The sequence below is a fragment of the Panthera pardus genome, unplaced genomic scaffold (genome assembly GCF_024362965.1).
Source record: "Panthera pardus isolate Hobbes unplaced genomic scaffold, ASM2436296v1 HiC_scaffold_25, whole genome shotgun sequence".
NCBI classification, from domain to species: Eukaryota; Metazoa; Chordata; class Mammalia; order Carnivora; family Felidae; genus Panthera; species Panthera pardus.
In genome coordinates this window covers 14,060,454-14,080,223 of record NW_026526821.1, presented here as the reverse complement: position 1 = coordinate 14,080,223, position 19,770 = coordinate 14,060,454, and the positions used below count along the sequence as shown (strand labels likewise).

Below are 19,770 nucleotides of genomic sequence, written 5' to 3'. Positions count from 1 at the left end.
TCTCTCTGCCCCTCCCCCACTGGCACTATATGTCTCTGTCTCACAAAAACGAATAAAGATTAAAAAACGTTTGTTTTTTTTTTAATTTTGTTTTAATTTTTAATTATACTGTATGTGAATCCTCTCTCTTTCAAAACATTTTAGAATATTGTAGCTCATGTTAAAATTTACTTTCGTCCTTACCTTTAATTCCTGTCCCCTCCTCTCTGCCTTCCAGAAGTAATTAACTGTTAGGATTCTGGTACATCCTTTCAGATATTTATAAATATAGAAGTGCCTGTGGAAAATATGTAGTAGCGTTGTATGTGTTTCTAGTAAATGCTAATAACTAATGCAGTATATAACTTTCAGAAAAGTGTTGCTTTCACTCAGTATTAGGGGGGGCGTGTCCATGTTAATATGCAGACACGTGGTTCATTTCTTTCCATTGAATTTAGTTTTCCACCAAATGAATATACTGCAGCTTATATTTCTAGTAACCTTTGGCCGGACAGCTAAATTGTTCAATCTTTCGCTGTTTACAGACAACTCCGTCTCGTTCATAGGTATGGCCTTTCTCTAGAGTAGACAATGAGAAGTAGAATTACTAAGTTCCCTTTTATTTTTTTTTTTTAAGTTTATTTATTTATTTTGAGAGAGAGAGAGCATGCGAGCAGGGGAGGGGCAGAGAGAGAAGGAGAGAGAAAGAATCCCAAGCAGGCTCTGCGAGGAGCCCCAACTCACAAACCGAACCCCGAGATCCTGACCTCAACTGAGACCGAGAGTTGGACGTTCCACCGACTGAGCCACCCAGGTGCCCCACGTTCCCTTTTATTTAGTTTTCTTTTTTTTTTAATCCAGGAAATATACGCATATAGTTTAAAACTCATATAGTTCTACAAAGAAAAGGGTCCTCAGTGGACCCCACCACACCGTTTCTTTCTGCCCAGAGGCCACAACCTTCCACTCTTGCTGATTCTTTCGGTATTTACCTCCAAATTTCTGAGTAGCCTGCTTCTGGTACCACTCCTTGATTTTTTTTTTTTTTTCCTGTTTTAGGCATGCTCCCTGGCCTCCCAAGCTAGAAGATGAGAATTGAGCTCTCTTTTCTCGCCCCAGCCCCCATCGCACACACGCAGATTTTCTCTCCACATCCTGCCAGTATCGATAAGACACAATTCCAGCTTTATCGATACTGAATATTTGCCTTCGTCTAACCATACAAAATACTTTTCACAGACAGACCCTTCCGCATACAATAATTACTTTTCCTGTTTTATGTGCTGGCCTGGGAGTTGACGTTTTTCTACATAAATCCTTTTAGCAGCTGAGTGTGGATGGCAGCTTCTCCCTTCTTGTCTAGCGTGCTGCGGGCTGGTCATCCGTGGTTAGGTGCACAGCCTTGCCAAGAAGGAATGTGCAGTTTTGCAGAGGTAAAATGGTTCGGGGATGAGTCATGCGTGGAAACCCCCCCAAAGTCCTTTCCCGGGTCACAGAACGATTCCCTGCTTGGCCCTGAAACGTTTGTTTTCCTTATCTTCCCTTCATTTTTCACTGAGCCCTCTACCCCGCCGCCTTCCAGCCAGGACCCAGAGTGCTAAGCTTTGGCTTTGGGGGCCCTAATGAGGTGTTTCACCTAATGGCTGCGTTCCTGGGCTTGATTCTTCACAGTTGTGTGTGTGAAGCTGACGTCACCAGCGACATGTTTTTCCCTTTTTCTTTAAGGGTCAAGAAGGGTTTACGTCGTTAATTATTTATTTTTTATAATAGAGGTCAGACAGCCGCCCGGGGAAAAATGCAAACAGGAAAAGAAGTGTATGGAGTGACAGGCAGCACAAGGTCCCCTGCATGCCTCCTTCAACCCCCGCCCCTCCAAGCCCTCCTCAGAAGCAGTTTTGGTCTGGGGCCACACGACGTGGGTTCAAATCCCTGCACTCCACCAGCTGCAGGGCCTTGAGCAAGTTACCCAACCGTTTGGGGCCTCCGTTTTCTCATCTGTAAAATGGGAACATAATAATGCTCAACCCCTAAGTCTTTGTGGGAATTAAATGGATTCATTTGTAAAGTGGCACCGAGAAAGCACTTAATAGATACGAACCAGGAATATCACTAAGTGTTGTAGATCCTTTCAGACCAGTGGTTCTCAACCTTGGCTGCATGTTGAAATCGGGTAGGGAGCTTTAAACATCCCTGATGCCTGGACCCCACCCTCAGAAATTCTGATTTGATTGGTCTACGGTGGGGCCTTGAGCATCAGGAGTTTTGAATGCTCTTAATCGTGACGGCGTGCAGCCAGAGCTGAGCACCATCGTGCCCGGTATTTTTCACGTGCATCAGTTGGGATGGGTGAGGTTATGCTGCAGTAACAAACATCCCCTGAATCTCGTCTGCTTCTCTTTCATGCCCATTCTGATCTGCTGCAGCTCTGACCCACATTGTCTTGCCTCTGGAACATTTAGTCTTATGAACTGGGAAGAGAGAGCCTGACCAACCATGCACTCACTCTGAAAGCTTCTGACCACAGCTGAAGCATGACTTCTGCCAACACAAGTCACATGGTCACATCTAAGTTCAACAGGGAGGGTATATATCAGGGGCCGGCAGACTTTTCCTGCAAAGGGTCAGAGAGTAAATATTTCAGTCTCTACAGGACACGGGGGCTGTGTGGCTCCTGCTCACCTCTGCCTTCAAAAGGCAAAAGCAACCACAGACAATACACTGTTTAAAAATGTAAAAAAAAAAAAAAAAAAAAGTCAGGGCGCCGGGGTGGCTCAGCCGGTTGAGCATCCGACTTCAGCTCAGGTCATGATCTCGCAGTTCGTGAGTTCAAGCCCCGTGTCAGGCTCACCACTGTCGGCACGGAGCCTGATGCGGACCCTCTGTCTCCCACTCTCTGCCCCTCCCCCACTCGTTCACAGCGCATGCGCTCTCTCTCTCAAATAAGTAAACATATATTTTTTTTAAAGTAAAAAGCCGTTCTTAGCTCATAAGCCATACACAAACAGGCAGCAGGCCAGATTGGGCCCGTGGGGGTAGGGTACCAACCCCCAGTGAGGATCCCTCTCCTACAGGGCAAAGCTCCCCAGGAAGGGACCCCAAATATGGGTGATCAGTAGTGCAGTCTACCATAGCACGTGCATAGAAAAGAGAGGGAGAGAGAAAGAAGGGACCCTTCATTGCACAGTTGGGTTTCACACATAACGTGGTGCGATCTGCTTTTGTTACTTAATACCTTGGAGGTAGATTCAAGTAATCCTAGCATGACTTCACTTTTTTAATCAAATGGGCTAGGTTTCCAGGGTATGGATGGACCATAATGGGGTTTAGTTTGTGTGCTCATTTTTCTTTTTTTTAAGTTTATTTCTTTATTCTTGAGACAGAGAGAGACAGAGAGAGAGAGGAGGGGAGGGGGGGATAGAGAGAGAGAGCAAGAGAGAATCCCGAGCAGGCTCGCGGAGCCCGACGCGGGGCTCCATTGCACAAACCCTGAGATCAGGACCTAGAGAAATCAAGAGTCAGACTCTCAACTGACTGAGACACCCAGGGCATCCTGTGTGCTCGTTTTTGTAATTAATCCATTTGCTAGATAACAGAGGGACTTCGTGTATCGGGAAGAGTAAGACAGCATCCGTAGAGAGATTGTCATAAAGAGAGAATCGACAGGCCGGCTCTCCCAGTGGGCTTACATAGTTTACGTTGCTTCCCCTGCAGTCGTCCGGGCCTCCCGGAAAGCAGGAGGGCCGGGAGGGAACCTTTGAAAACACGTTGACGCAGCCTAGGCCGCGTGTGAGCCCCTCAGAACCGACCTGGGCTGCCTGACAGGGGCGGGATGGGACGGGGGAGGCCCCACTGGCGTGTGACTCTGTCCTGTCTTTCTACCAGGACACCACGACGTCTGTGCGCATCGGCCTGATGATGGAAGAAATGATCTTCAACCTTGCAGATACCCATCTGTTCTTCAACGACCTGGAGGTTTGGAACTGCCCGTTTTGTGTCGTAGTCGCCGTAGTTGGTGGCCTGTGTCTGGTTTCAGGGGAAGAGACGCTGCTTCTTCTCTTTTCTGTGTTTCCTTTTTCCTTTGGAGGCTAGAAGCTTTTGCTGACAACCCCCAAGAAGCCACAAAACGGTGGCCAGCGCCAATTTATTGAAAACACGCTTGACCAGCTGATCTCCCCAGCTCCCCCCTGTGGCTAATGGGCGGCTCTCTGCCCTGGTGGTGACGTCCACGGCCGTTTCGCTGATCTAATAAAGACTGTGTAGTTTCTTCCTCCCGAAATTTGCTATTTAATAAGTTTGTTAAGGCAAATTAGTAGAGATCCTCCTGGGTCAGTAATAATGAGCAGTGGGCCGGCATGGAAGCTTTTAAAAGCAATTTACATCCCCCTGAAAATGTGTTTTACAAAGAGAGTGAGCGCAGACAGAGGGGCCGTGCTTATTCAGTGTCAGCTCCTGGGCCCCGAAGCCAGTGGCGAAGGACACAGGGAAAAGGGGGAGGACAGCGTCAGAAATAAGTTTGAATCCTTTGTTTATACCCGGCCTGTGGCGGAAAGATTTGAGAAGAACTTCAAATAAAAAAACATATTTAAAATTGAACTATTAAAGCAAAGGCAGAGCGATAGAAAGCTAAGGGTAAGGCACTTGTGCAAAAATATCTGGCTGAGGCCACCACCTGCAATTAAGTTCAGAGGTTAATCTCTGAGCTTCCTGGTAGCCAAAGCGAGGAGGGAAAGGCGATGCATTCCTGAGCTCTGATGAAAGAGCAAGCAGCTTTCACCAAGGGGAAGGAGGGTTCTTTGGGTTGATAAGAGGATTAATGTGGGGACCTTCTGGCTTTGTAAATTGTATTTGCATGATTGGTTTAACAGATTGAAAAAGGAAGTGAACCCAAAGTTATACTGCGTGTGAAAGAACACTCCTATTTATCTTAGCAGGGGTATTTTTTTCCTGGAATCAAAACGCCCTGGGACTAGCCTGTAAAGCAGGCCTATCAAGGCTATGAATTCCAGAACTGTCCTGGTGGGCCCAGAACATGAGTCCTATTTACCATCAGGAAAGGATACAGGTTTTCCTTTCTGGTCTGCAGCCCTGGATTCCCAGAGGAGGAAACCCTTGCCGAAATGAACAATCTTGTGTTCCGTGCAGCCTAGGCAAGCCATTTGGGCCTCAGCCTTCCCATCTGTGAAATGGAATTGATGTTCTCTGTCCAACATCTATTTTAAAGAGAGGGTCTGTGTACAAACCCATCGACGCATTGATGACAAAAGAGAACACTGGCACAGTGGGGAGTCCGTGAGCCATCAGACCCGGGACTGTCCCTTTAGCCAGATGCAATGTGCAGGCTCCCTTTACAATGACCTCTCGTGTCTTGGGGAAAAGAGGGAGCAGGGAGGGGGAGAGGGAGAGAATAAATGAGCAAAACAACAAAACAGACGTGGTAATTGAATTCAGCAAGGATTTATGGAGCCTAATATAATCAAGAGCGGGCTGCCTGCAAATAGAGAAACCTGATTGGTTTTAGCAAAAGAGAAAAGGAATTTATTGGCTCTTGTACTTAGAAAGTCAAGGGTATATTTGGTCTCTCACGATCTCCTCCTTAGAATGTTGGTTCCATGAAGGCAGAAACCACTGCTGTATCACCTTCAGTCCCCAGAGCTTCAGCAGTAAACAGCCAAACAAATCCATCCGTGAGAAAGTTCATTTAATGAAAAGGGTGTAAAGAAAAGAAAAGAATGAGATATGATAGTGAGTGATGGGCAACAGGCGGGTAGGGTTGGGGGGCAGCATTCTCGAGGGAGCCAGGGAAGGCTTCTCGGGAGGCGACGCTTGAGCCAAGGCCTGAGTGGCGGCAGAAGCCAGCCAGGTGGAGATGTAAGGAGGTGGGACCAGCACATGCAAAGGCCCTGGGGTGGGAAGTGGTATGAAGGCCACAATGACCATAGCGTAGAAGTGAAAGTGTGGGGGCAACTGGGATGGATGAGTCTGGAGGTGGAGTTCTGGGCCAGACACAGGTCCTGGACATCAGAGTTTATTCTAGGTGCTGTGGACAGCCATGGAGCCTGAGAGCAGTAAACAGGAAAGGCTGCCTGATCTAGCTTATGTTTTAAAAGAACTACTCTGGCTGCTGCGTGGAGAATGGGCAAGAGGAGGGAAACAGTGGAGGCTGGGAGACCAGCCAAGAGATTACTGCAGTTGTCCGAGCAAGAGAAGAAAGATGGGCGGGACCGAGGCGGTAGGAGATGGGCCTCGGGATGGCAGTAAAGCCAAGAGAGCTCCTGATGGGTTGGATGTCGGGGGGGTGGAGAGAGAGGAGTCAGGGGTGAGGGTCCTGGGCTTGTCCTGACCAGGGCAACAGTGCCACTCTCTGAGATGGACAGACAGTGTGGTGGGCACGCGGGCTTTGAGGCGTCTGTGACACCCCAGGGAAGATACCAGACCGACAGGCAGATACAGGAGTTTGAATTAACACCAGACACACAGTAGGGGCTTTCTCAGCGTCGGTTGAACCGGAGGCTCAGAGCCGGGCATTATGCTGGACTGACGTGTGTGTGTTTCGAGGCAATGTCTTCGGCCTTCCCCCTCTGCCGTTCCTCCTTGGCCCCGGAGTGGAAGTCACACCTCTTGGCGAACGGATTTCATGGCCAACTGGAGCTCCTAGGGAAGCCAGTTTGGTTTTCTTCTCTGAATTTTTTTCAAACCTGTCCCCAGTGCCAGAGGCCCCCAGGGCACCTCGGCAGAATTGCAACCACGCTACCCGATGGAGAAGTTGAGACTCACACGAGCACAAACAGTTCGCTTGCTGGTGTGGGGAGCCCTGTGTCAGAATCCGGGGGGGGGGGGGGGGGCAGCCTCCCGGGGCTCCCCGAGGAGGCTGATGGGACTCGGGAGAGGTGCTTGGTGCCAGTGCCCGCCTGGACGGTGGGGTTTAGAAGACAGAGTGCAGAAGACCCCTTTCCGCTCTGAGCCTGCACTGCCGTCTGTAAATCGGGGTTGGCTCTCGCGCGCGGCTGCGGTTTAAGGGAAAGCTGCCGTTTGCCGGGCCCTCCTCTAAGTGCCGTGGATCCAGCGGCAAACGATACGCAACAAGATCCCCGCCCTCGAAGCACGGACCTTCCGGCGCGGGACGCGCAATATAAACAACTGAATATGTACCGTCAGACGAAGGGCCCCCGCCGGAGACCAGCAGAGTCAGGGAGGAAAGGAGATGGTCCCGGGGCTGTGACTTCACTTGATGCAAGCAGGCCAGGCTTCTCTCCCGCTTGAGCAGACACCTGAACGAGGTGAGGGAGCCGTGTGGGTGTCCCGGCAGGGAGTGTGCTGGGCAGAGAGAACAGCAGGGCAGAGGCCTTGAGGCCTGGCCAAAGTTGGCAGGTTCCTGAAACAGGGAGGCTGGAGCGTCAGCAGGGGGCAGTACGGTGGGCGGGGGGGGGGGGGCCAAGGTGGGTGCATCCTGAGGCATCCTGAGGCATTGGGTGATATTCTCAGGGTGACTGGAAGCCCCTGGAGGGTTTTGAGCAGGAGAGCTCCACCATCCGACTTGGGGTTCAGAGGCTCCCTGTGGCTGCCGGGGGAAAGCAGGGATCTGCCTCTGGCCAAGTCAGGTGCCCGGACCCCCGTGTGAACGCACTCGAGGGGAAGAATCGGAGGCGTAGGGGGACTGGCAGACACAGACTAGGTGTCATGTTCAGCTGCAGCTCAGGCTAGCCAGGGTACGCGTCCCGAGTCTAGGGCGGGCACCTGCTCATCAGCCCCGTCTGCCTTTGAGCCTGGCCCCACCAGTCTCTGGCTGTGTGCCCCGGGCAGGTTTCTCCCTCTCCTTTGGCCTCGGTCACCTCATCTGCTAAATGGGTAGAAGGGAAGCCCCTCCCTTCCAGGGCTGTAATGATGATGGGAGATAGATGGAAGCCGTCCGCACGGAGCCCAGCACGCTGTACGTGAGCCGTAAATGGGCCTCTGCCCTGCGTGTGCCACTGGGATGGGGGGGGGGGGGCCATGGTGCCAGGGCAATTTAAATAATCATTTATGCTACTGTGAGCTAGAAGAATACAGCTAGCTCGCCCAACTCTGGATTTTACAATGATTCAGAAACGGTACGCGCAATACAGAGATAGCTGGAGCCTGGGCGCAAATACCCACAAGTACCTCCCGCCTCTCTCGCGGCCACCTCGCCTTGGAGCAGGAGCTGCTCGTGGTGCCGTAAAATCCAGGGAAGGGACCCCCGTCCAAAATGTTGGCTGGGTCGCCGTGCAGGGTGTGGGCTTGATTGACGCCCGTGTGTTTAGGGCTCAAGAGCCGTGGCAACCGTCCTCAGGACGCACTGAACTGCGCTCACCCTGAAAGCCCTTTCGTGGGGAGCCTCCCGAGCTGCCACTTCCTGGAGGGGTGCATGAGTCACGGCCAAAGCAGGTGCTGGACCCAGCCCTGTGGCCTCCAATCCCAGCTGAGCAGAGAGCACAGCCCTCTTGGGTTTGACGTGCAGGCTCAGGATGCAGGGGAGGAGATGCCAGTTAACGTGGCCCCAGTATGAAAAACACATGGCAGGCCCGAACTAGACAAAGTACTGTCCTTACTTCTTCCGGCCTTCCCTCTTTGCCTGCTTCCTCCCTCCCCTGCTTCAATCTTAGCTTGCATTCTCTCTCTTCTCTCTCTCTTTCTCTCTCCTCCCCCGCCACAGAACCCAGCCCATCTGTTCTTTCCTTTTACTTCTCTCCCACCCCCTTCTTTTTTTCTTCCTTCCATTCTTTGTTCCTTTACCCATCCTCTGATCTCTCCCTCTCTCCGTCCATCCACCTGTATTTCCAGCCTATCATTTTCAGCCACCTGGCCCTTTTCCCTTCCATCCATCAGTCCACCCCCCCAACTCATTCACCCAGCTATCCATTCTTCCATCTTCCCATCCATGTATTTTCCATCTTTCTTCTTTCCGTTGATTCCCTAACTTCCCTCCATCTGTCTTTCTTCCCTTCCTGTCTTCTGTCCATCCACATAGCCTTCCTTCTTCCTTCCTTCCACCTTGTATTCCTCCCATTAACATCTACTGCCCATCTGTTGTGGACAAGGGGCTCTGGTCACAGACATGAGCCAGGTATGGCGCCCCTGTGCACCTCCTGGTAAGGGACACACACATAACACACCATCATAGAACAGGTGGGCTAGGACTGCTCTGATGGGCATTCCCAAGGTTGCTCAGCAGAAGCCCAAAGTAGGAAGTGATTAAGTAACCCTTCTGGCTGGGATGAGGGGAACAAGGGAACCATCAAAGAGGAGGAGCTACTTTAGCTGGGTATTAAAGAAAAAGTAAGGATTTGCTGCGGGGGGTTGGGGGGTGGGGAGATGGGGAGGAAGTAGAGGAGAGAGACACTTGGGAGAAGAGTATTCCCAGGCCAGGGAACAGCGTGTGCAAAGGTGAAGAGGCAAGATATGGATTTGCATGTTCGGAGAACATACAATACAGCAGAAGTTAATACTCCTGCAGACAGACCCCATTTTTATTAACTTGTTTCACCTTCATAGATGGAAACGTGCGTCAGAAGTACCAGCCAGTCACTTCAGCAACTTAGAGACAAAATCTGGCTTGCAGAATTTACAGCTTGAGGGTGATTGTTCAGGTCATACTCCCATCTGTTAAGGGTGCGTGAACCCCTGAAAATGCATGCAGCATAGTGTATGTGTACAAGTATGTCTCTAGAGAGGGTGGTGGGAAAATCTCATTACCCTATAGGGTTAAGATCCGCCCCAATATTAAACCTCGTAGCTTTGGGACATGCAGTCGTTTGGTTTTTCTATCTCCCTGTAACCCCAACGAAACCAAGAGAAGGCAAAAGGAAAGTATACTCAGAACTGAATTAGGACCCAGCTCCTTTGGGAAAAGATATTTTGGAGTGAATATGGGAGCCCTCGGAGCTCTGTGCCTGGGGCCAGGCTCCCTCCAGGTGTCAGCTGGGAGGCGGGGAGCACAGGTTGCCCCCCCACCCCACCCCGGCTAGTTCGAAGTGTTGCCAGTGGCAGGAAGAAAGCAGAATCCTGACCGTTCCCCCGCCCCCACACTCATCCACGCTGGGGGACGTCAGCACCCACAGGTGACAGCAGCAGCGACGAGGCCCTGGCCTTTATACCGAAGCCAGTCTCTGCCTGTCCAAAGACTTGGTGACTGCAGGAACTTCCAGCAGGAAGAGAGACAGACGTCCCTTTCTTTGACCCACCCCAGAATGCATGTGGTGACTGGAAAAGTGAGCTTGGCAGAGAACCACGATACTCAAAGCAGAGCAAACGCCCACAGAATGAGGTAGTGGTGGAGGCCCAGGCTTTGAAGATTTTGGTTTATACCCCGCTTTGCCACCCCCGAATGATCTTAGACACCGTGACTTCAACTTTCCGGGCCTCAGTTTCCATTCCTGTAAAATGAGAAGTAAAACACGTCTTGTGGATCGTTGTAAGACCAGAGCTGGAGTGGGTAAGGCCCTTATCCCGGTGCCCAGCGCCGGCTCCCTACGAGGATTGGGTGCGCCGGTGCGCGGGGTGCCTGGCACGCGGTAAGTGCCCGACAATGGCGGCTGAGATGATGTCAGTTGTAACTGCACCTGCAGGATTGGCCGCAGTCTGTCCTGTGCCCCCGTGCAGAGCAGCGAAAGGTCTCCGTCAAGTCTTAGAGACGGCCTGAGAGGTGGGAGTCGCCAAGGAGCAAGTCTAGATCCAGACCTGGGAATGGACCCACTGGGTGTTTGGACCTCAGCTTCAGGGACCTCTGGGCTCATGACTTTTTGAAATGACTTTGATGGGTACAAAAACCCAGAGGATGAGCTACACACTCCCCCTGTCCAATGGGCCTTTATCAGAGACAATAGGACGTAATCATTGAGAGCAAAGATTCCGGGGCCAGATGGCCTCGGTCCATATCTCAGCTCTGCACTTACAAGCTGTGTGACCTCAGGTAGGTTCCTTAACCTCTCTGTGCCTGTCATCATCTGCAACATGGGGGTAATAATAGCCACCTCCTAAGATTACTATGAGAATTAAGTGAATTAATGTATATACAGCACCTAGCACATAATGGCACTACATAACTGATGGTGATTAGCATTATTTTATTATAACAATTTTCATTATCATTATGTGCATATAGAATCATCACCTACACGGGCGCCTGGGTGGCTCAGTCGGTTAAGCATCTGACTTCAGCTCAGGTCATGATCTCACAGTTCATGGGTTCGAGCCCCACGTCGGGCTCTGTGCTGGCAGCTCAGGGCCTAGAGCCCGCTTCGGATTCTTGTCTCCCTCTCTCTCGGCCCCTCCTCCGCTCATGCTCTGTATCTCTCTCTCTCTCTCAAAAATAAATAAACATTTAAAAAAATTTTTGTAAAGAATCGTCACCTGCAAAGGTGCCAGGAATTTGTGCACAACCATGTGTAGTCAGTCGTGTTTATTTTCCCCCATTTTACAGATGAGGAAACTAAAGTTTAGAGAGGGTGAGATATTTGCCCATGCTCACGGCAGCTATGTTAAGCCCAAGATTCAAACCTGAATTTGCTGGGCTCCAAGGTCTGCACTCTTGAAAAAAAAACAAATCTTCAAAACAAGAATTCATTATTCCTATTTCAAGATACTATGACTTCGATTAAAAATAAATTTGAGGTGGGGCGCCTGGGTGGCTCAGTCAATTAAGCATCCAACTCTTGATTTCAGCTCTAGTCGTGATCTCGCGGTTCAGGGGCTCGAGCCCTGTGTTGGGCTCTGTGCTGACAGTGTGGAGCCTGCTTGGGGTTTTTTCTCTCCCTCTCTCTCTGCCCCCACCCTGCTCGCACACGCTCTCTCTCTTAAAGATAAATAAATTTCTTTAAAAAATGAAAGAGTAATAATAATTAATTAATTTGAGGAGCACCCGGGTGGCTCAGTCAATTAAGCATCCGACTCTTGATTTCGGCTCATTGTGATCTTACGGGATTGGGACCCGTGTTGGGCTCTGCACTGTGTACCCCTGCCCGGGATTCTCTCGCTCTCTCTCTGCCCCTCCCTTGCTCTCTCTCTCTCTCTCTCTGCCTCTCAAATGAATAAACATTAATTAATTTTTAATTAGAAAACTTAGGGTCACCTGGGTGGCTCATTTGGTTACACGGCTGACTTTTGATTTTGGCTTAGGTCATGATCTCACGTTTTGTGAGACTGAGCCCCACGCTGGGGTCCGTGCTGAACCTGAAGCCGACTTGGGATTCCCTCTCTCCTTCTCTCTCTGACCATCCCTGCCCCCAGCCTCTCTCTCTTAAAATAAACATTTAAAAATAAAAAATAAAGTATTTTAAAAAGTAAAATGAATTTGAAAATCTAGACCATTGTAGAATGGCTGAGGTTTTATAGGCAGTGTGATTAGGAGTGTTTCCAAATTCCAGCAAGAGGGTTCTCAGTTTGGGCACGAAAAAGACACAAAACAGAGGTAATTGTAAGTAAAGGCCAGTGCGGTATGTGGGAGAGGATGGGCATTGTTACCGTTGTTACCATTTCTTCTCGAAGACAAGGCACTGGCAATGTTTGCAACCTCATTATTGTCAATACGGGTTTTTTTTTTAAGTTTGCGTTGAGAGAGAGAGCGAGAGAGCACGCGGGTGCAGGAGGGGCAGAGAGAGAGGGAGAGAGAGAGAATCCCAAGCAGGCTCCGCACTGTCAGCACCGAGCCTGGTGCGGGGCTCGGACCCACACACCATGAGATCGTGACTCAAGCCAAAAGCAAGAGTTGGACGCAGCTGAGCCACCCGGGCACCCCTTTCAGTGTGTCTCAACTGGACCCGAGGGCAGAACCTTCCTGCCAGGAGGATTCATTTGGAAATGGGAGGGAGGGTGCTGGTTGTCACCGGAAGGGGAAGAATTATTGACTGTTAGCAGGCAGGGCCCGGAATGCCAGATAACCCAGCAGTGAGGACAGCGTCCTGGATGAGGAACCAGCACACCCGAAATGCCAGCGGCACCTCGTTGAGAAACTCTGTGCTCAGCCCTTGAGAGCCGTCAGCCAGACGCACCGTATTTCTGGATCCCCTAGTGTCCAGCACAACCCAGGCCTCACGCTGCTTGCTTTTACTCGAAATGCCAAAAAAGAAACCACCAAAAAAAACCTCTCTGTGTGATAGCAAAGGTATTTTCTTACTGAAAGTCACAGTCAAAACCATTTGAAAGCCAGTTCTCTAGAGCAGTCCCGTCCAGTAGATTTTTCTACAACGCTATAAATTTCTGTTCTGTCCAGTACAGTAGCCACTGGCCACATGTGGGTTTGGGGCACTTGAAATAAGTCTAATGCCACTGAGGCCCTGAATGCTTATTTAATGTTACTTAATTTTAACTAATTTGAATGTAAGTAGCCACCTGCGGCTAGTGGCCGTTACAGTGGACAGAACCGGACATTTACCTCGTTGTAGAAAGTTCTATCAGTGCCACTCTGGAGTTCTAAACTTACCAGACATGGCCTGTATTTTCAGGGATGATGATGATCATCATCTTAGCTGACGTTTCTGTACCAAACACTGTTCTGAACACTTTACATGTATTACCTCATTTAATCCCCAACAGTTCCGGAGGCTAAAGTCCCTGACGGAGGTGCTGGCAGATCTCGTTGCTGGCGAGGACTCTCTTCCTGGCTTGTAGAAGGCCTCCTTCTCACTGTCTTCTCATGGCCTCTCTTCGGTGCGGAGACGGAGAACGGGGCTCTGTGGCGTCTCTTCTTATAAGGGCACTCATCTTATTAGATTGGGACGCCACCCTTATGACCTCATTTAACCTTGGTTACTTCCTTGGAGGCCCCATATCCAAACCCAGGCACACTGGGAGTTAGAGCTTCGACACGTGATTCGTGGCGGGGGGGATCACAGACATTCAGTCATAACACCCATTTTACAAGTGAAGAAACTGAGGCACAGAGAGGTTAAGTGAACAGCCCAAAGTCACACAGTTGGCAGTGACAATATTTAGACCCAGCACTTATTCGCTGTGTTCCGCTGCCTCTCCTAGGGAGAGCAGCTGCCATCTGGCTTGAGAAAGAAGATTCCAGACAGGACATCTAGACTCAACACGGTGCTGTAGATGATGGGTTCAAAGGGAAAGAGAAAGCAGAGAGGGTTGGTGTAGCCTGGACATGTGGAGAAAGACAAGCAAGGTCTGCCAGCAAGAGGAGAAGAAATTTCCGGCAGAGGGGCTACTGGCTGGCATAGTAGAGCCTGCGACTCTTGATCTCAGGGTTGTAAGTTCAAGCCCCAAGTTGGCTGTAGAGATTACTTTTTTCAATATCTTAAAAAGAAAAAGAGAGACGGAGGGAAAGAGAAGTTCCCGACGTAGAAGACAAAGACAAAAGTTCATCTATGAGTTAGCACATCATCTTCATGCTGTAGACGCAAAACAAAAGTCACACAAATAACAACGGAAATCACAACGAACAAAGCTGGCGCCCTCACTCCCCACCCTGAAGGTGAGCAGAGCAATAGACAAGGGGTCGGAATGCATTTCTACAAAGAAGGACGCGGGCCGGGGCTGGGGCTGAGTGGAGGACACAGACAGGAATAATAGTCACAGTGCCAGCTAAAACGCACTGCATGCTGTCCAGAGGGCTTGCCTGCACTCATTCCTTTAGGCCTTACAGGGCCACAGACAGTAAATACGGTTATGTATACCCATTTTAGAGATGGGAAAACTGAGGCACCGAGATGTTAACTTGCCCAGCTCTTGCCTGTATTGAGCTCCTGTGCCACACATCACACATGCATTTTCTCACTGACATCTCACAACAACCCTACAAAGGAGGGTTTTTATGCCTATTTTACAGATGAGGAAACTGAGGCCCAGAGAGTTCACAGAGTAAGGATAGTATGGAGATTTAATCCGAGGCCAAGCTGACTTCCAAGCTGGGACCTTTATCCTGCATGGGAAACACAGTTTTGAAATGAACTGAGTGGGTGAAGAAGGCATAAGATCAACAGAATGGAGGGGAGAAAAGTGTCCTCTGTAAGAAACAAGATTGACCTAAAGGTTTTTGGCTGAAAGCATCCCCCCCGCCCCGCCTACCAGGTTCAGGAGTGGCCAGGCAGGTGGGTGGGCTGGAGGGGGACGTTTTCCACGTGCTGCCAGAGCTTCAGGAAAGATCTTGCTAGAGGGACTCAGAAGTGGCTGGAACCTGGGCAAGCCGTGGCTGCTTGCCTGACGTGCAGGCCTGATCGCTAACGTCTGATTTATGGTGCTGCGGGAGCCATCAGGGAGAATAATATTTCACCATGTCAACGCTGAGCTGCTCTCCGAGGCATCCTGCCCAACCGGCCATTAATGCAGTGCAGCCCACGGCCTCCTTGGTGTTCTTCAGATAAGTTAAACATTTAGACAACACAAGAAAGACAGCCCGGGTTTCCCTCCCGGGGAGCAAGCCCCTCTCTGGCTAGTCCAGAGACAGCAGTAAGCAATCTCACTTAAAAATATACCTGCCCTGAAAGAGGAGGAGTGGCCAGGGAGTCCATCTGGCCTCTGACGAGAGTCATTTTTCTACAGCAAATTTGTCAACAGTTTCCTTTCTGCATTCGTGTCTCCAGGCAGCCAGGGACAGAAAGCCATGGGATCAGAGCTCGGCAGGGCAGGTGGGGAAACCCCAGCTGTCCCCAGCTTGATCATAACAGTTTTGATAAGTATTTGTCACTGCGTTTACTGGTCAGAACTGGACGGCAATGAGAATGCTGAGTATCGAAGTCTGTGGGATGCAAGCAAAGGGTGATCCGGCCTTAGGTCATATTTTCTATTAGAAAAACAGGAAAGTTACCAGAATTGGTCATTGAAAAGACCATGAAGGCAGATGATGCTTTTGGCAAGCACGAATGAGAAAAAAGTAAAAGAAAGAAAAAGAGGCAGACATGGATAAACAACATTCAGAATGAAAGGATGGACGTTACTCAGATTGAGGACAGATCCGGTTTGTTTTTTAATTATGAGAATACTGTATGATATTATACCAATGAACTTGACACCTAGATGAAGTTGGCACTTTCCAGGAAGATGGAAATTACCAGAATTAACCTCAGGGGGGATTTTAAAATAAATGAACCCATGGCTGTGAGACTTTGGAACAGTAGTTAAGGATGGACTCTCCAAAAATGGCACCAGGCCTGTTTTAAAAAGAGTTCCAGCAAACGTCAGGGAAAGGACAAACCCCATCCTGCACAAACTAGGAGCAAAGAAAAAGGTGAGATGCTCTCCTACACATTTTATGAGACAAGTATCACCCTGAAGCTACACCTGGACTTTGAGCCCATGACAAACGGACAAATCGCTGTCGTTTTCATCGCTGATGAAAGGCGGGCTACCCCTGCAATCCCGCGGATACTTTCACCCATGCCCCGCGACTCTTCATGTAAGTCCCGTTCGGGCCCTCTCTGCGCTTCCACTTCAGGCCCGTGGTGAAAGAAGGATCCGAACTATAATTGGCACCATTCATCAGGCCGGCATATGCCTTGTCACACACCTGCAAATGATGTGCTACCCAGGTTTCATCATTTCCAAAAAGGAACCTGGAGACTTTTCTCTGTCACCTGACAAAGTCCCAAAGCAATGACACTCCGGGAGCAACGAGCACACCCAGCCCCCAGATCTTGGGCTCTAATGCCGTTTTCTGAGAAAAGAAGCCAGGGCTCCTTAGAGAAACGGCTGATTCTAGGGCTGGGGCAGGAAGTACATGTAACACATGTGGTCCGTCTTATGGTGCCAAAAGTAAGTGCTCAAAAGACTCTACAGCGATGGAGGATGTCAAAGGGACACGGAGCTTCCTGGCGGAGTTCTCAGTGGCCAAAGCTGGGAACAATTTGACTATGAAAACAAGTTACATGATATTGGATTCTAAGTATAAAACAAGGACCCACGGGTCCGTAATGACACAAATAATGATTAAACAAATAAATAAGTGGGGGAGGATAGACTAATATCTCGGGCAGAAAATTTTGAATCACTTATTCAGATACTGTGAGCTTTGCATAGTGACTTCCTTTCAAAGAGTACAGTATTGAGGGGCGCCCGGGTGGCTCAGTCAGTTAAGCATCCAACTTCGGCTCAGGTCGTGATTTTTTTAAATTTTTTTCAATGTTTATTTATTTTTTTGAAGGAGAGACGGTGGGGGGGCGGTGGCGGGCAGAGAGAGAGAGACACAGAATCCGAGCAGGCTCGAGGCTCCAAGCTGTCAGCACAGAGCCCGACGCGGGGCTCGAACCCATGAACCTCGAGATCATGACCTGAGCCAAAGTCGGACGCTCAACCGACTGAGCCACCCAGGCGCCCCTCAGGTCATGATCTTTTGGTTCGTGGATTCAAGCCCCGCGTCAGGCCCTGTGCTGACAGCTCGGAGCCTGGAGCCTGCTTCGGATTCTGTGTCTCCCTCTCTCTCTGCCCTTCCTCTGTTCATGCTGTCTCTCTCTCTCTCTCTCTCTCTCTCTCTCTCAAAAATAAACATTAAAAAAATTTTTTAATGGCCCTCAGTGTTAGATCCTGTCTCCTCCCCAGTGAGATATTTTCTGTTTTCAAAGGCAATGTATATGTGCATTATCCTTATGGAAAATGAGAGAGGAAGAGAGGGAGAGAGGGAGGGGGGGAAGGAATAGTCATTTCAGTAAGTTGAAAGCCTCCTTTGACCACTAACCCAATCCCAGTGCCTTCCCAGACAGAACTGCTGCTTCCAGTCAGATGTGTAAGCTTTCAGACCTTTCATTGTCCATCTATGTAAATATCCATATAAAATATCTTGTTTTGTTTTCAGTGGGTTTTTATAAATACAGTTGACCCTTGGACAACATGGGTTTAAATTGCATGGATCCACACATATGCAGACTTTTAAATAAATTTAGTACAGTTCTGTTAATGCATTTTCCTTGCGATTTTTTTTTTTTACTTTTAATTTTTTGTAATGCTTATTTATTTTTGAGAGAGAGAGAGAGAAAGAATGCGAGCAGAGGAGGGGCAGAAAGAGAGACACAGAATCCAAGGCAGACTCCAGGCTCTGAGCTGTCAGCACAGAGCCCAACACGGGCCTCAAACTCACGAACCCTGAGATCATGACCTGAGCTGAAGTCAGACGCTTAACCGATGGAGCCACTCAGACACCCCTCCTTGTGATTTTCTTAATAACTGTTTTTTCTAGCTCACTTTATTGTAAGAATATAGTATGTAATACATATCACATATAAACTATGTGATAATTGACTGTTTATATTATCAGTAAGGCTTCCAGTCAACAACAGCTATTAGTGGTTAAGTTTCGGGAGGGAGTCCAAAGTGATACACAGATCTTTGACTACACAGGGATCAGTGCCCCAACCCCCGTGTTGTTCGTGGGTCTTTCACCCAATAGAACATCTTAGAAATACTTCCGTGTGCTAACAGAAAAATCCACCTCATTCGTCTGAACCGCTGGGCGGGATTCCGCTGAATGGACATACCACGTTGCGTTTAGCGACGATCCGGTTGAGGCAACTTTAGGTGTTTTCCTGTTTCTCACCGGGATGGTGGACATCTTTGCACAAGAAGATGTGTGGGTGTTTCCGTAAGTCAGAAAGCGTAAACTCCTTGCTGCTGGGATTGCACTGGGGCCCAGACCTCACCCAGGTCAAGGCCATGGGAACGCTTCCTCTGTCTTTGCTAGCAGGCCCCACTCGGACCCCCCAGGATAGTCACACGTGACCCTGAAGAGGCCAGAAGCACCCTAGGCTGTGAAAAGCTGGTGCCCTCCACCGTACAGGCCCGCCCCCCATGCAGGAGAATCGAGGCGCATAGGATCTTCCTCCCCCAGAGCTCACTCCCCTCATTGCCGGCTCAGCCTCAGCGGGTAACTGGATCCAGGTCAGCTGGTGGAGTATGAGGTAGCGTCTAGCTGAGCGTCATGGTATTTTATTAAGTCCGAAATGTGATCGCTACTGTTGTCACACTTTAGCGCCCCCAACAATCCCCTTGCAAATGAGAAAACCAGAGCCTCCCACATACCTTTCCCCTGACATCAGGGAAAGCGGTGGGTGCCCCTGCCCAGGGGCCTGAGCCCGTGTGACCCCCGGAGCAGCTTTTGAGCCTCCGGCAAGGACTGGAGGGGGGCACGGGAGGTGTTTTTCCAATTTTAGGCAAAGCACTGGATGGGGGAGAAGTCTGCTACTAATTTGGTCTTCTCTGTGCCTGGGCCTTCGAAGTCCGCGTTGGCTTTTTAGAGACAGTTTTCACTGACGTATCAGGATCGCTGTCCCAGGACCCTTCGATTGGTATACGAGGTCTGTGGATCAGAGGTCTCAAAGTAGGAAGCCCACAGGGGCCAGGTAACCAGGTGACGTGAAGGGAAGAAAACCCAGACGAGACTGTGGAGCGCTGGAAAGGGCTAAGGGTGGTTGGGACAGAGCAATGCAAGCCCTGCACTGCCAGAGTGTGTAAAGTCTCAGAGTAGCTGAAAATCCGGAAAGACAGAGAGTGAGAGCAGGAAGGGAGAGGACGGAGACGGGGAAAGAGAGGTCCCCTGAGTTCACATATTGGCTATTGTTCCCAATTTTTCAAGCATAGTGTGGGCTGAATGAGATACGTCTCCAGGCTGGCTTGCGAGCTCATCCCTAATCGAACTTATCAACACAGAAGAGAAGTTGTCAGCCTGGTGTCTTTACCCCTCGAGAGCAGCGCTGTCCACTAGAATTTTCTGTGCTGAGACAAGTACGTGCACCGTGCAGTACAGCAGCCATTGCCTACATGTGGTTACTGAGCACTTGAAATAGGCCTAAGGAACTCAATTTTTTATGCGGTTGAGTTTAATTTGAACATATTATAAAT

At 49.7% G+C, this 19,770-nt stretch overlaps 1 protein-coding gene across 3 annotated transcripts in view; it reads left to right on the top strand.

Annotated features, from left to right (window-relative positions):
* EYA2 (EYA transcriptional coactivator and phosphatase 2) overlaps positions 1 to 19,770 on the top strand; it is a 256,663-nt gene that overhangs the window by 210,427 nt on the left and 26,466 nt on the right. For all 3 annotated transcript variants that reach the window (XM_019458255.2, XM_019458253.2, XM_019458256.2), the window contains one exon: positions 3,862 to 3,951. In XM_019458255.2, the coding sequence (XP_019313800.2) occupies positions 3,862 to 3,951 (90 nt within the window). The remainder of the gene's footprint in view (positions 1 to 3,861; positions 3,952 to 19,770) is intronic.